Below are 15,509 nucleotides of genomic sequence, written 5' to 3'. Positions count from 1 at the left end.
CAACCTTTTTTAATCCAGAAAAGTATGGGTAAGGTGGCAGTAGGCCCGCAGGCTTTTCTCAGGTGCGCACGCAGAGGCTAAGAGGCCACTGGAGGCGCAGTACTTCCCAGAAGTTTCTCGCGGCATGATGTGTCCTCGACGGCGACTCGTAGAGAGCCGAGGGCTCCATAATAGCACGGCTCCTGATTGGCTACCTGCCGCGCGCTCCAGCGTGCCTGGAGCCTGCGCAGAGCGACTCGGCTGGTAGTGGCGATGTCTGGTCGGTCCAAGCGTGAATCTCGTGGTTCTACCCGCGGGAAGCGCGAGTCCGAGTCGCGGGGCAGCTCGGGTCGCGTCAAGCGGGAGCGAGATCGGGAGCGGGAAGCCGAGGCGCCGAACTCCCGAGGCAGCCCCGTGCGTGTGAAGCGGGAGGTCGAGCCGGTGAGCGCGCGGGAGACCCCGACGCCCGTGGTCCCGGCTGTGCGGGTGAAGCGGGAGCGCGAGGCCGACGAGGACTCTGAGCCTGAGCGGGAGGTGCGAGGTGCGCGGGGCTGGGCTGGGCCGGACCGTGCCAAGCGCGGGCTCCACTCTCACGTGCTCCTTTTTCTCTTTCCAGCTTTCCCTGGGGGTGGAGGTTGGCATGGGGTTAGGGGATTCACACTCATGGTGTCCGCGACCAGAGTTGACTGCATTGTAGTGAGGACAGTATTAGTTCTCCAAGGCTTTATAATTTTGCTTTCTGGCCCTGGTTATCTGTGTATGATTATACTTTAATATTAAATCTTAAACTTCTTGCTTAGGGTCCTCTGTTTGACATATTTTTGTATTACACAGAGTCCAGAATAGCACCTTGCGCGTAGAAAATGTTTGATGAATATTCTTTGAATAATTAATAATTTCAGGGTATTCTTTGATTTTTCTTAAGTACCATGTCAGCTTCAGGTTTCCCCTTATTTGGAAGAGAAGTTGTTTCTTAGGTATCTTGCGGAACTGTGATAAGGAGATTGTTTTCTCTGAGACACACCAGGATCCCACTTGCTCTTCTGGCTTGTCTTTTTTTGTTTGTTTTTTCCCTTTCACTTTTGGATGAAATAGATCACAGGTACTAAGATGGACTGAATATAATGTACAGGTATAGTTTAAAGAAGAGTGAAAATATACATCCTTAAATTTACCACTTGTCAAGAACTGTGAAGGGTTTGAGATTTTATTTGCAAATTACCTAGTTAGCCTGCCATGGTTTTCTGGATGTAAATGAAGACGGGACAAGTTCCTGTAGTGTCATTTCCCACAGTGCAGTTTGAAAAGAACTTTTATTTATAGTGGGTGGCCTTCTAGGAGAGGAACTCTGGGCTTACAGAAGGTGAATCTTTTATAATGGTCTGTGAACTTGACTCCCCTTTGCACTGTAGGGAGGCCACAGACCGCCCCTCTCCATGCGTTTACTATACAAATATTCTTGACAAGGTAGTGTGGAGGCGGACGGTGCCTCTGGTCACAGTGCGGGCAGAAACGAGAGACCATGGAGAATTGTCTCCTAATGCTGTTCAGCATTAGAAGTGCCACATAACCAGTACTTTAGAAGCTCCCATAGACCCCTTTCCAGTTGTATCTGCCTGCTTTCCTTGCTTAAGAATTCACTATTCTGAAATTTTTTCTATAATCATGTCTATTTTTATTTTTATTTTTACCTCCTATGTGTATCCCTAAGTAGTACTGTGTTTTACTTTGTGTTTGATATAAATGGAATCATACTATATGTGGTCTTCTGATTTTCCTTTTTTTTTTTTTATTGCTAGCCATATTTTTGAGGTTCATCCATATAGATGTTTATGGCTATATAGTGTTCTATTGATTTACCAGAATATGTTTATCCATTTTATTTGTGGTGGATATTTGGTTCGTTTCCAGTTTGGGCCCTTTTAAATGTCGTTGCTATAAACGTTTTTAGTAAAGTACTCCCAGTGTACATGTGCAAAAGTTTCTCTCTGGTTTGTAAGTAGAGATTGCTGGGTCAGAGGTCTGCATATTTTCAGCTTTGATCTTGCTGTACTATTTTCCAGGAAGTCGTAACAATTTACACTCCCACCAGCAGTACATGAGCATTTCCATTGCTCTCTGTATTTGCCAACACTTGGAATTTTCTGGTTTTATTTTTTCCTCTCTGGTACGTGTGAAGTGGTATATCGTGCAAGGAAATTGGCATTTTCTTGATTTTTGATGAGGGTTATATTCCTCATTTTCTGTTGGGTTGTTTGTCTTTTTCTTATTGCTTCACCAGATTTCTCTATGTAATCTGCAAATGAAACATTTGTTGGTTATGTGTGTTTCAAATATATTCTCCCAGTTTGGTGCTTTTTCCATTAGTGGGCTTTTTGGTGTATTGCTGGGCCACCTGTGTAGGAGCTCATCCTGTTGGGTTTTTCTCATTTTTTTGTTTGTACTAGTAGTTGACCCTGAGTACAGGTTTCCCATTTTCACAGCCTGTGATGATTTTCCTTTCAGCAAAGAATGGCCGCGTGGATTCCGAGGACCGGAGGAGCCGCCATTGCCCATACCTGGATACCATTAACAGGTTAGTAGAACAGGGATGCCGAGGGCAGCAAAAAACAATGGAATCTATGCAGAAAATTCTTTGAGCTGTACATCGAACAACACGTTCACAAACTTTATCCCTTTTAAAGCTTTCTGCTCAGAAAATTGTGCTTCTTGCCATATTTATTAATCTTTGCCTTTTAATATAAATTGTCGGAGTGTTTTTTTTAAGGGTGGGAACATGCATAAAGAGCTTTTAGTTTATCTTGAATTTGTTTGATGGAATAACAGGGTACATGGTGTTCATAAAATGACAGTAGCAAATTTAAATATCTTTTGAGCACTCGCTATGTGCTAGGTACTACTTTAGGTGGCTGGAATTCAACAGAGAAAGGAAAAACAGATAAAAATATGTCCTAAAGCAGAAGTAGTTGCCTTGTCCTTGTTTCTTTTCTCTGATCCCAGTTGGCATCTTAGGATGCTTTTCAACTTAGGCTCTAAGATCGTACTGTCTGATACATAGATTAGATACAGAACTTCTCTCAGTAATGGAATTACTCTTTACAAGGGCTATCCATTGTGACAGGTACAAGCCATTTATGGCTAGAGAGGACTTGAAACATGACTTGAGGAACCCAGTTTCAAATTTTAATTATTTTAAATTTAAATGTAAATATCCACTTGTAGCTATTGCTTCCTTTAATAGACATTGCAGCTTTACTGGGATCATTACCAATTAATTAGAGTTAATATTTGAGGAGAAATCTCTTTGTCGCTTGTGGATTCAATGGAAGTAAAGTTTTTTTGTCCCTTAACCTGTCCACTACTCATATAACATTACTTTGCAGTTGAATAAGTAGATCTATTTGTAGGTATTCTTCTAATATTCAGGCTTCCCATTTATCTTTATGGACAAAAATAGATTTTTCTCTTATAAAAGGGTTTGTTCACTCTTTTGATGTCCTTCCACTACCTGTCTTTTTTTTTTTCTAGAGAGGGGGTGGGCAGAGGGAGAGAGAGAATCTTGAGCAGGCTCCATACCCAGCACAGAGCCTGACTTGGGGTTAGATCTCACAACCCTGAGATCATGACCTGAGCCAAAATCAAGAGTTGGACACTTAACCGACTGAGCCGACCAGGTGCCCCCATCCCCAATCTTTTAATTTGGAATGCCACTGGGGCCCTGTTACGTTAGTCCTACATTTAGCATTTCCTCCAGAGAAAGCAAGTGCAGTGGAAGGTTCTCTACTGGTTGTAAATTTTAAAAAGAGACGGTCATTGCTTTGTGTGTCTGGTAGAGATACCTTGACACTGCTTTGGGGCTTGGTGGGTAGGGGTGCTATATTGAATGTTTAGGGAGGAATAGTTAAGAGTTAATGTCCAGTGTTCCCCACAGTTTATGTATGGTCGTTGAACCATCTCTGAAGGATGCTATGTGACGTTGTGGAATGTGGAGCCAATGCTGCTTCACTTGGGTGCTTTCCTAGGCATCTCTCCCTATTAATTGTTTTTTCTTTTGTTTGGTTCTTTTAGGAGTGTGCTGGACTTTGACTTTGAGAAACTGTGTTCCATCTCCCTCTCACATATTAATGCATATGCCTGTCTTGTGTGTGGCAAGTACTTTCAGGGTAAGTAAATGTTGTGTATTATAAACTTGCTAAGTTTTCAGTGCCAGCTACCGGTCTGCTCCAGAGAGGTTTTTTTTTTCTTTTAAAGAAAGTAAGCTGCTGTCAGGAGTCATATCTGAGAATCCCTATCTTTGTTCTCAGGAAATTGGGATACTCTTAGGAAATCAATAGGAGATTCTCCAGTCAGAACCTGTATACATATGAAAGGGAGAAAACTAGTTGAGGCTGTGTAGGAGAACTTAAAGGCTGTGAGTTTTTGAATCTCTGATGTTTTCTGTACTCAGGTCTTTTTTTTGAAAATCCTTTTGCTCTGAGGGCGTTTTCATTCTGTTCTTTTCTGGAAATTTATTATTTCAGTTCACTCAGACCAAGCAAATGCTATGTACACAGTATACTGGAGGATTCAAAAGAAATGTAAACTACATTCCTTGCACTTATAAAGAGCTCATAAATAGTCAAGGTTAACAAGTAAAATGATCAGCAGACTCTATAAGATCATAAGGATTACTGCTGGACTGTTTGGCACTGAATATGAATAAGGATTATGGGAATTGAAATAGGCAAAGATCAGTGTTAGCTGGAGTGTTTATGTTTAATTCGCAGATGAGGTCAAGGTAGGACTTGAACTGGCAGGACATAGGGGGTTTGAATGGGTTAAGGGAGAGGGATTCTAGAAAGGAGTGGCAATGTGAACAAAGGTACATAGGTGCAGGACTGTCCTGAACGTGGGTGTTTGGAAATTCAGGACTGAATGGTGGTGGACTGTCATAGAATGTTCATGTGTGTATATGTACATATCTGTGCATGTGTTTGCATTTGTTAATACATGATACACACATAGATAATCTTAATTTTAGGTAATATGGCACTAACTCATACACAGCCGCACACACAAATTTCATATTTATGTGTATGAAATTAGTTTCCCTAACAATGTCTTATGCCAGCCAGGGAATAAAGGACTAATGTGCTATTCTTCCTTGCTAATTTTTTGATGAGAAGAGTTCATGTAAGAGATTCATTGCACAGATGGCACAGTACTTTGTTTTTGCTGATATTAACATGTTCCAGTACAAAATTATGAAAGGAAAATCAAATCTGATTTGTGCCTCTCTGGCATCTGCCCTACACTTACAGCCTTTCATCCTTCCCTACAGGCCGGGGTTTGAAGTCTCATGCCTACATTCACAGCGTCCAGTTTAGCCACCATGTCTTCCTCAACCTCCACACCCTCAAATTCTACTGCCTGCCAGACAACTATGAGATCATCGATTCCTCGCTGGAGGATATCACAGTATGTCCAAGAAGGGCTTGTTTGGAACTAGTTCTCTTGGGAGCCATCCCAGGGCTCCTGGGGATCTGCCTCACACGAGGTTAGGGAAGAATTTCAGTCCTTGAGTCTTGGAGAGGCTTCTTTTCCTTTTGGAGGAACCAGGGTGATGTGCGTAAGAAGGTCAGGATTCGTTATTGTGGTCTATGGTTTGCAGCCTAGCTGTTATTTCTGCTTTTAATGTGAGAGGATTAAAGGAATATGGCTATCTTCTAATTGGGGTGAAAGCATTTTTGTGAAATATATTCCCTTTCACACTTTGGAGTAGGAATACGAATTGGGCCTGGTGTAGGACAGTGGATACCAAGCTGTATACCAGCTCCTGGCTAGTTTGATATGATGCGGCCAGAATGGCCAGTGCATCCCATCTGTGGTCTCTGGTGTGTGATCTGTGCCAAGAGTCACTGTACTTAAGTGGAGAGCATGAAAAGTCTTGGGTGTGATTAATGTTGGAACTGTTACTATTTTCCTTTTTAGCAAGTGTCTATATATTCATGCTGAATGCTCTGTTCATTTTTAAGGGAAGCTTGGTGTTCAGTGTTTGAAACATTGTGTTACTTTTGTAAGTTTTATAGACCTATTAATAGTTGAGGTTAAAGTAGTTACAGTATTTGGAGAGAGAGAAACTGAAATACATGCAGGGTTTCAAAGTGAGTTAGTAGAGACCTCTGTTCAGCCCTTTATGTGATGACCCCGTAGCTCTAGGACTGGGTTCCTGCCCCTCCAGCCACAGGGAGTTCATGAGATCTCAGGTTTGCAGAGGTGGGGAGACATTCCTGCACCTGTGCTGGTCCATGCTGGCTCTGTTAGTTCCCACCTGAGACTCAGACTCCTGCTGCCTGCAGAGACTTGAGTGTCCTCCGGTTTCTGACAGTCCTTTGTCATGGAGTTGGCCAGACCTGAGGTCGGAGGAAAGACCTAGATTCAGTGATTTTGGGTTAAACAAAGAGATCCCCTTCTGTTTAAGTAATGTGGTGAGGGCCTATTCTATGTTACCTCAGCCTTTATACCTATTATTGGGAGCCCTTTAGGTGTGTGGTGAGACATTCATGACCAAAGTGTTTTCTGTTTTTGGGGAGAAATTGCTATTTCAAATGTATCTTATGAACTCTGTAGACAGCCCTACAACAACTTGGAATTTTCTTTTGCTTTGCAGTATGTGTTGAAGCCCACTTTCACAAAGCAGCAGATTGCAAACTTGGACAAGCAAGCCAAATTGTCCCGGGCATATGATGGTACCACTTACCTGCCAGGCATCGTGGGCCTGAATAACATAAAGGCCAATGACTATGCCAATGCTGTCCTTCAGGTAGGATCAGGATGGAAACGGTGGGGGAGAGTGGGGGAGGAGGTAACCTGGGAACATTATGAAGGTGAGTCAAGAAATGACTCTGTTCTGGTATAGTCAGTGGTTCTTGGAGACACCAGGTCTTGCAGAGAACTATACTTGACTTTTTTTTTTTTTTTAAGATTTTATTTATTTATTAGAGAGAGCACGAGTGGGGCAGGGGGCAGAGGGAGAGGGAGAATCAGACTCCCTGCTGAGCAGGGAGCCTGACATGGGGCTTGATTCCAGGACCCTGAGATCCTGACCTGAGCCAATGACAGATGCTTAACCGACTGAGCCACCCAGGCTTAACTATTCTGCACCAAACAACATTCCTGTGTCGCTTAAAGGGCTGCTGGCAAATTGTGAGGCCTTTTCTAGCCTTTGGGCTCAGGGCCTCTGGAGTTTTCAGGGAATAAAGGATAGAATGTGTGTGTGGCCTGGTAGTACCAAATAAGAAACACATGCATGAGATGATGGTTTTTTGTTTTGTTTTGTTTTGTTTTAATAGTGCGGATGTTCCTTGTGCTGGTTGTCTGATGTCTTGATCCTGCTGTTGTGCTTAAGCCCCAAAGTGGGGAATGCAGAAAGCCAGAGTTGTCCTATTTGCAATTAAATTTTGTTTTTTTTAAAAAGTATATGAGTAATATATACACATTGTAGAAAAATAAGAAAATGTTGGTAAACACAATTAAAATTAATCTTGATTGACAAAAAAATTAAAAAATTTATAAACATAAACACTTAGGGGTGGGTGGAAGATGTAGAAAGTATAAAGTGAAGGCTTCATTCTTTCCTTTCTCTAGTACTCTGTCCTGGGCTGGCTTAACAGCATATTATGAAAGGGGCGCCTGGGTGGCTTGGTTGGTTGAATGTCCAACTCTTGATTTTGGCTCACGTCATGATCTTAAGGTTGTGAGATTGAGCCCTGCTTCGGGCTCTCTGCTCAGTGCGGAGTCAGCTTGGGATTCTCTCTCTCCCTCTGCTCCTCCCCCCGCTCATGTGCTCTTGCGTTTTTTCTCTCTCTAAAATAAATAAAATCTTAGAAAAATGTGTATTATGAAATCAACACAGGCATACTTCATTATTGTGCTCCGCTTTGTTGTACCTCCCAGGCATTGTGCTTTTAGAAATTGAAGGTTTGTGGCAACTCTGTCGAAGAAGTCTTTCAACGCCAACTTCTTATCACTTCATGAATGTCACATTTTGATAATTCTTGCAATTTATTATTATACTGGAATTGCTGCAATCTCATAAAATGTTAGTGAATGAGGAGTTGCTCCTTATGAATGAGCCGAGAAAGTGGTTTCTTGTTGGAAACTACTGGTGAAGATGCTGTGAGGATTCAGGACGCCTGGGTGGCTCAGTCGGTTAAGTGTCTGCCCTCGGCTCAGGTCATGATCCCAGGGTCCTGGGATCGAGTACCGCATCGGGCTCCTTGCTCAGCGGGGAGCCTGCTTCTCCCTCTGCCTGCCGCTCCCCCAGCTTGTGCGTGCTCTCTCTCTCTCCCTCTCTCTGTCAAATAAATAAAATCTTAAAAAAAAAAGATGCTGTGAGGATTGTAGAAGTGACAACAAAGGATTTGGTATATTACATAAACTTAGTTGATAAAGCAGTAGTAAGGTTGTAGAGGATTGACTCCGGTTTTGAAAGTTGTGCTGTGGGTAAAATGCTGTCAAACAGCATCATGTGCTGCAGAGAAATTGTTCATGAAGGGAAGAGTCAATTGAGAAGGCAAACTTCACTGTTGTCTTATTTGAATAAGCTGCCACAGTCATCGAAGCCTTCAGCAACCTGATCATTCAGTAGCCATCAACATGGAGGCAAGACCCTCCACCAGTAAAAAGAGAGTGACTCATTGAAAGCTCAGATGATGGTTAGCATTTTTTTTTTTATTAGAGAGAAGGAGAGAGAGCGCTTAACCCACTGAGCCATCCAGGTGGCCGGATGGTTAGCATTTTTTAGCAATAAAGTATTTTTAAATTAAGGTATGTACATTGTTGTTTTAGACATAAGCTATTGCATACTTAATAGATTATGGTATAGTGTAAATATAAACTTTATGATGCATTGGGAAACCCAAAAAATTCATTTGACTCTCTTGCAGTATTAGCTTTATTGTGGTGGTTTGAAAGCAGACCTGTAATGCCTCCGAAATAGGCCTGTACCTGCGCTTGGGCGGCATCTTTAATGATTACATGTTAGTCCATTTCATGGATGAATTAGAGCTTAATCATCACCTCTTGTATTAATGTATCTAGGGCCTAGGTCTAGGCTGTAGGGTGTTTGTAGCAACTCACAAACCCATCAACAACACAAGAGAGGGTTCTTCATTTTGCATTGTCACTGTTACACTGTTATTTTCCCCCCATTTTGATACGTATAACATACCTTTTTTTTATTTCTAAAGTTGATTAGATTTTTTCATGCAATGTTGGGCCCTACGTGCTCATTTTTCTGTTGGTGGTTTATTTCACTGGGCTCTAAGAGATACATATTAGCCTTTTTCTGTTGTATGTGTTGCAAATATTTACTTCTAGTTAGTTCCTGTAGGAAGTTTTTATTTATAAAATAAGTAGATGAACAAACCCTCTGTGATATTATTACCGCTAGAATGGGATTGAATGGACAGAGTTACTCCCTCTGGAGGCTGAATAATTTCTCTCTGATACTTTTTGTAATGGTTGCTGAAGCCGGAGAGCAACCTCCCTCCACATCTTGGATGACTGAGCACTAGGAAGAACTTTATCCATACTCCCTTCCTTAAGAGAGTGACTGGTTTTTTAAAAAAATTATTCTTTGTGCATGAAGTCCTTGTTTGTTTATCTGAGCTAAACTTGTAGGGGCTGTCCTAATCCCGTCTGTTGTGACAGTGCTCCCTGTGTCCTGAGTTGTCTTCCTCGAAGATGCCGGGGTTTATTTAGTAGAAACCTTGGTCCTCCTTTTTAAATGGATTACCTCTCCATAGAAGGTTGTGCTCATAGTAAGCATTGTTGGTGAGGATTCACAACCCATCAGGAGGGGCCTGCAGGCAAACTGTATTTATTTTCGGTCTGTTCTGTGGTCTTCCTCCCAGTTTTGTAGCTCACACTAATGAGCATGTATTTCTTCCTGAACCAACATGGCTGGTCTTTATCTTTTTGCTTAATGAGTTAAAATGTATTTTTGTTTTTCTAAACCTTTTGACCATTTCAATTCTAACAGATTTTTTTTTTAAGATTTATTTATTGGAGAGAGAGCGAGATAGAGCAGGCACCAAGCAGAGGGGAGGAGCAGAGGGAGAAGTAGAAGCAGACTACCCGCTGAGCACGGAGCCCTGTGTGGGGCTCGATCCCAGGACCCTGGAATCCTGACCTGAGCTGAAGGCAGACCCTTAACTGACCGAGCCATCCAGGCGCCCCATGTAAAAATTAATCATTTTTACATATATGTTCATTTTGTATCATTTTTATATATAATTCATTTTTCTTTCATTTTATTTTATATTTATTACCATTCTCTTAGTAAATACCACTTTGGGAAAAACACCAAATTTTAAGATGATTGTAAACATAGTCACAGGCCTGATTAGAGTAAATAAAGGAAATTATTTAAAAAAAAGTTGTTCAGGGGCTCGTGGGTGGCTCAGTTGTTAAGCGTCTACCTTCAGCTCAGGTCATGATCCCATGGTCCTGGGATTGAGCCCCGTGTCAGGCTCCCTGCTCATTGGGAAGCCTGCTTCTCTCTCTCCCACTCTCCCTGCTTGTATTCCCTCTCTCGCTGTCTCTCTCTGTCAAATAAATAAATAAAATCTTAAAAAAAAAAAAAAGTTCAGTGGTGAATAAAATCTAAAAAAAAGTTGGTCAGTGGCTAGGGACTTGAATACTTTTTTTTTAAACTTCCATGGGACGTCTGGCTGGCTTAGTTGGTGGAGCATGTAACCCTGGATCTTGGGATTGTGAGTTCAAGCCCCATGTTGGGGGTAGAGATTGCTTAAAAAAAAAAAAAGTAAAATCATTAGATGTCTGGGTGATTCAGTCAGTTGAGTGTCTGCCTTTGGCTCAGGGCATGATCTCAGGGTCCTGGGATTGAGTCCTGTATCAGGCTCCTTGCTGAATGGTGAGCCTGCTTCTCCCTAGGCCTGCCACTCCCCCTGCTTGTGTGCTCCCCCCACTTCTGACAGATAAATAATAAAATCTTAAAAAAAAAAGGTGAGATTTAAAAAAAAAAAGTAAAGTCTTAACAAAACTTCTTCATCATGTCTACGTCATTAAAGTGTCTGCAGAACTGGACCTTATGTGACTTAGTGCAGAGGATGTTTCTATAACGTGAACTTTAAACCTGAGCATTTCCTTCTGACTCTTGAAGGCCATCACAGGCCCAGTTCTAGTAGAAGAGCTTGTCCCCAGGGCTGTGCACAGGGGCCCTGGATTAATTGGAGTGTTCGACTTCCAGGCTTTGTCTAATGTTCCTCCTCTCCGGAACTACTTCCTGGAAGAAGACAATTATAAGAACATCAAGCGTCCTCCAGGGGATATCATGTTCTTGTTGGTCCAGCGTTTTGGAGAGCTGATGAGAAAGCTCTGGAACCCTCGAAATTTCAAGGCACATGTCTCTCCCCATGAGATGCTTCAGGCTGTTGTCCTTTGCAGCAAGAAGACCTTTCAGATCACCAAGCAAGGTAAGGAACGAGTCTTTCATCTTTTCTGATGGTGGGGCAACAAGACTAGTTTGATGAGCAGATTTACTTGTGCTTGCAGCAAACTTTGTAGTAACCGGGTGTCTAGTTGATAGCGTGATTGGGTTCCTCACTCCTCTTTCATCAGCCTGCCCTGCTCAGAGTCCTGAGACTTGAGCTGGATAGAAAGTCTGTCTTATTTGGTAAACTAAACTGTATGGCTCAGGGGAAAACTAGGAGGCTGGGAAAGGCACCAGGCTTGAAACACTTCCCCCTTTGCTTCTCATTTTGTCATGTTGCAGACTAGATATTCCGATGACCTATTTTGACTCTTTTCATCCCTCCAAGTCTAGCTAATTATTGCCGTGTGAGTAAAGTGGACATTCTGGAGTTCTTAGCGCCTAGATCTCATACAGCGTCCTCTTGCCTCCTCTCCGTTTACTCACCACCTCTTCCTGCTGCTCTCATAGGTTTTAGAGCTACGGGGATGAGCAGCACAGTTGTTTTCTTCCAGGAGATCCCATTCTAGTGGGGAAGATAGTTGTGTAAAAAGGTGACTCCAGGGTGTAAGTGCTGTGCTAGAGGAAGTGAAGTGTGCTCTGGGAGGGAGCATGGAGCAAGGAGCCCCAGCTAAGCACATGGGCGGTCGGCTGGGTCAGAGCGGAGGAGGAGCTAGCTGAGTTCCAGGCACAGCGGAGCTAGGTCAGGGCTGGGCACTCCAGGTAGAGAGGATGCTGCCAGTAGTGTGGACGTGCCTGGAACAGATGGGAGGCTGCCAGTAGCTGGGCGCTTGGAGTCCAGCGGACAGCGTGAGAGCCGAGGTGGGAGGGGGGGACTGGATCATCTTGTTTAGATGCCACTGGAAGGAGCTTGGGTTATATCCTCACACCAGTGGGGAGTGAGTGAAGGCTTTTAAGCCAAGATGTGACATCAGACTTAAGTTTTAAAAACATGATTCTGGCTGAGGAGTGATTTAGAGGAGAAATTCAATATTGGCTTTTGGTGGGTGGTGAGAGACAGGTTTGAAGTAGAGATGATAATGGAAGGTCCTGGTTGGGTCAGAGAGCCCAGAGAGAGAGTAGAGATCAGAAGACTAAGAGCTTGACCTTGAGGAGTGCCAGCATTTAATGGCCAAATAGAGGAGGATGCTCACGGGACGGGATGGTGTGGCCTGAAGGGAAGGAGGAAAACCAGGAATGTGGTGTCCTGCCAACCAGGGCATGGTTTGGGTTGTACTAATTTCCACCTTCGACATGCCCCACCCTTCCTTCTTTTCCAGGGGATGGAGTTGACTTTCTGTCCTGGTTTCTGAATGCTCTACACTCAGCGCTGGGGGGCACAAAGAAGAAAAAGAAGAGTAAGTCATGTTCTTTTGTAAAAGAGAGCTCTTTTTTGTTTGCTTCCTTTTACGGGCACTTTGCAACTTCCCATCCTTTTCTTAACTGTTGATTTTTGGTGTCTTAGGGTAGTGTTTATGTACACGTGAGCTAAGTTTTATTCCTGAATAGGCTCCTCTCCATTTAAAAAAATTAGGATATGGTTAATCCAATGGCATGCTTAATACGTAGAAATGGATATAATTATACTCTAGAAACCCTGACCCAGTTCCACACTGAGGGGCTGGGCAGCATGTTGTCAGCTGCTAGTCTGGTAGTGCAAGAGTTGATGTGAGGAGGGCTCACTGAGTGTTTGCTTGGCTTCTAAGTTGACTGGTAAAGCAGAGTGAAAGCTGGTTCCTCCGTCTGGGCCTATACTTGGAGAAATGAGACTGGCCTTTGTACAGATTCTCAGACTTCAAGTCCTGTGTCCCTTAACATCCATGGTCGCATATCAGTAGTTAGTTTCCATGAATGCCAGAAATAACTCTCAGCTTAGAGACTGCCAAGCTAGATTAATAATTTTGGAGACTGAATGCAGTTTTTTATCTTGGCCTTTTCCTCGGTTCTGCTGGTGTTGATGTTTATTTTTATTTATTTATTTCTTGGTATTGACGTTTATTGATGTGGAATTGTGGGCTGGTGCTCTTTCTACGAGGTGGCCCTGCCTCTTCCACCAGTTGTCTTCAACCTGCGCCTCTGAGTTCTGTTACTCGTGTCCTGTCCGGATTCTAGAACCCTGTTGTGCTTTCCCTCTTTGCTTTGGGTCTCTTCTGCTCTGTCCCTTAGTCTGGATTTTCTTTTATGTCTAGCACAAGGTGGACTCTGTCTTCCTTTGCACACAGCATATGGTTATGGGAAATTCTTTGGTCATGTCTTGTTTTGCTTGTGAATTCTTTGTGATTCATAAGTCCCTACGTTTTATAAATCATTCATTCATTTCAGACACACTTAATTTTTCTCTTATGGGCCAGGCCCTATGCTGGAGGGTCAAAGGACATCTTGTGGAGAAGACAGCCATAAAATAATTTACACAAATAATGATGAAGGTGGTGGTATGTGTTATACAGGTACTTCTATGTTTAGTGAGAGCTTTGGGTCTTATGCTGGAAGATGCTGGTTTATTTCAGAAATTTAGAAGTTAGGACTGTATTTGGAAACACTTTCCAACCTGACGGAATTTGCATTTTGATTTCTATTTGTACAGCTATTGTGACTGATGTTTTCCAGGGGTCCATGAGGATCTTCACTAAAAAGCTTCCTCATCCTGATCTGGTGAGTGGGTTGAACCTGACTCTTGGCCTGATTTATCTTGTCTGAGGGGATTTAGGGTTGACAAAGAGATAAAGATATGTCAAGTCCTCTTGCCCCAGGATGAGATTCTGTAAAACACTGGCCAAGGGACAGTTCCTCAGGTTCCTGTCATGCCAGTGTGCCGAAGTGTGGGAGTTATGGGACGGTATAGTCCACTGGCTAAGTGGCCTGGCCACTGGGTGGTGCTGGCGTGATTTTTCAGAAAGCTCAGGTGAGCTTTCTAGATCATCTGAAAGCGTTTTAAATAGTCTGGTATTTAAATAAAATCTCTTTGAAGATGGAAGCCCATCAGTTTTTGCATTACCCTAACGAGGTAGGTGATGCTGCTGCCCATGAAATGCCCGGTCTCTTGGGCACCCTTTTCATTCACTTCAAAACAAAATGAAATGAATGTAACAAAAACATTGTTTCTTTCCATGTATGTGGTGGTCTCTGTACTGCTCACACTCCTTCCCTCCTTTCTCTCCTCCCTTGTCTCTAGCCAGCAGAAGAAAAAGAACAGCTGCTGCACAATGACGAGTACCAGGAGACAATGGTGGAGTCCACCTTCATGTACCTGACTCTGGATCTCCCTACCGCTCCCCTCTACAAGGATGAGAAGGAGCAGCTCATTATCCCTCAGGTGCCGCTCTTCAACATCCTGGCCAAGTTCAACGGCATTACGGAGAAGGTAGCCCATTTGCACATCTGCCCTGCTGATGCTTCTTTCTCTCTTGACTTTTTCAATTTCTTTTTATATGTCAAAGTTGCCACATAGGTGGAATGCATTTACCATAAAGCATATTATCTCTATTGAGCTTCCCAGACTCCATTGCTGTTTCTAGCTGGTCACGCCAGCTCTTAACTTGATTTGCTGTGCCCTCTCTTGTACTTCTCATACGTTCTTTTGACCCTAACCATCTGCCTCTGGGTAGATTGGAGAAAGGAGGGGGTATTTAGGACAGTAAAAACTCAGAAAAGTAGGAAAAACTCCCATCTTTTAAAAAAATGTAGTGTTGGGGCGCCTGGGTGGCTCAATCTTTAAGCATCTGCCTTCGGCTCAGGTCATGATCCCAGGGTCCTGGGATGGAGCCCCGCATTGGGCTCCCTGCTCAGCGGGGAGCCTGCTTCTCCCTCTCCCACTCCCCCTGCTTGTGTTCCCTTTCCTGCTATGTCTCTCTTCTGTCAAATAAATAAAATCTTTAAAAAATAAAAAATGTAGTGTCAGCATTAAAGTGGAAAAAAACAGGGCTAAGATAAAAATAAATAGAAATCATTTGTTCTGTCACGTTACTTTTCTTTTTTAAGATTGATTGATTGATTTGAGAGAGAGAGCATGCATGTGCAGGCCTGCAGGCTGGGTGGGGGGCGGAGCAGAGGGAGC

The 15,509-nt window shown here is 43.1% G+C and overlaps 1 protein-coding gene across 1 annotated transcript in view; it reads left to right on the top strand.

Annotated features, from left to right (window-relative positions):
* Positions 1-231: 231 nt before the first annotated feature.
* Positions 232-15,509, top strand: part of USP39 (ubiquitin specific peptidase 39) — a 28,174-nt gene continuing 12,896 nt past the window's right edge. The window contains exons 1-9 of the mRNA XM_028122485.1: positions 232-520; positions 2,485-2,554; positions 4,048-4,142; positions 5,300-5,436; positions 6,629-6,781; positions 11,234-11,459; positions 12,736-12,813; positions 14,040-14,107; positions 14,628-14,816. Coding sequence (XP_027978286.1) covers positions 253-520; positions 2,485-2,554; positions 4,048-4,142; positions 5,300-5,436; positions 6,629-6,781; positions 11,234-11,459; positions 12,736-12,813; positions 14,040-14,107; positions 14,628-14,816 — 1,284 coding nt within the window. The 5' untranslated portion in view covers positions 232-252. The remainder of the gene's footprint in view (positions 521-2,484; positions 2,555-4,047; positions 4,143-5,299; positions 5,437-6,628; positions 6,782-11,233; positions 11,460-12,735; positions 12,814-14,039; positions 14,108-14,627; positions 14,817-15,509) is intronic.

This window comes from Eumetopias jubatus, unplaced genomic scaffold (genome assembly GCF_037043125.1).
Source record: "Eumetopias jubatus isolate StellerSeaLion01/CBP00866 unplaced genomic scaffold, mEumJub1_p1.0 scaffold_9, whole genome shotgun sequence".
NCBI lineage: Eukaryota > Metazoa > Chordata > Mammalia > Carnivora > Otariidae > Eumetopias > Eumetopias jubatus.
The sequence above is the reverse complement of the archived record's forward strand: the minus strand, read 5'-3'. Positions and strand labels throughout refer to the sequence as shown.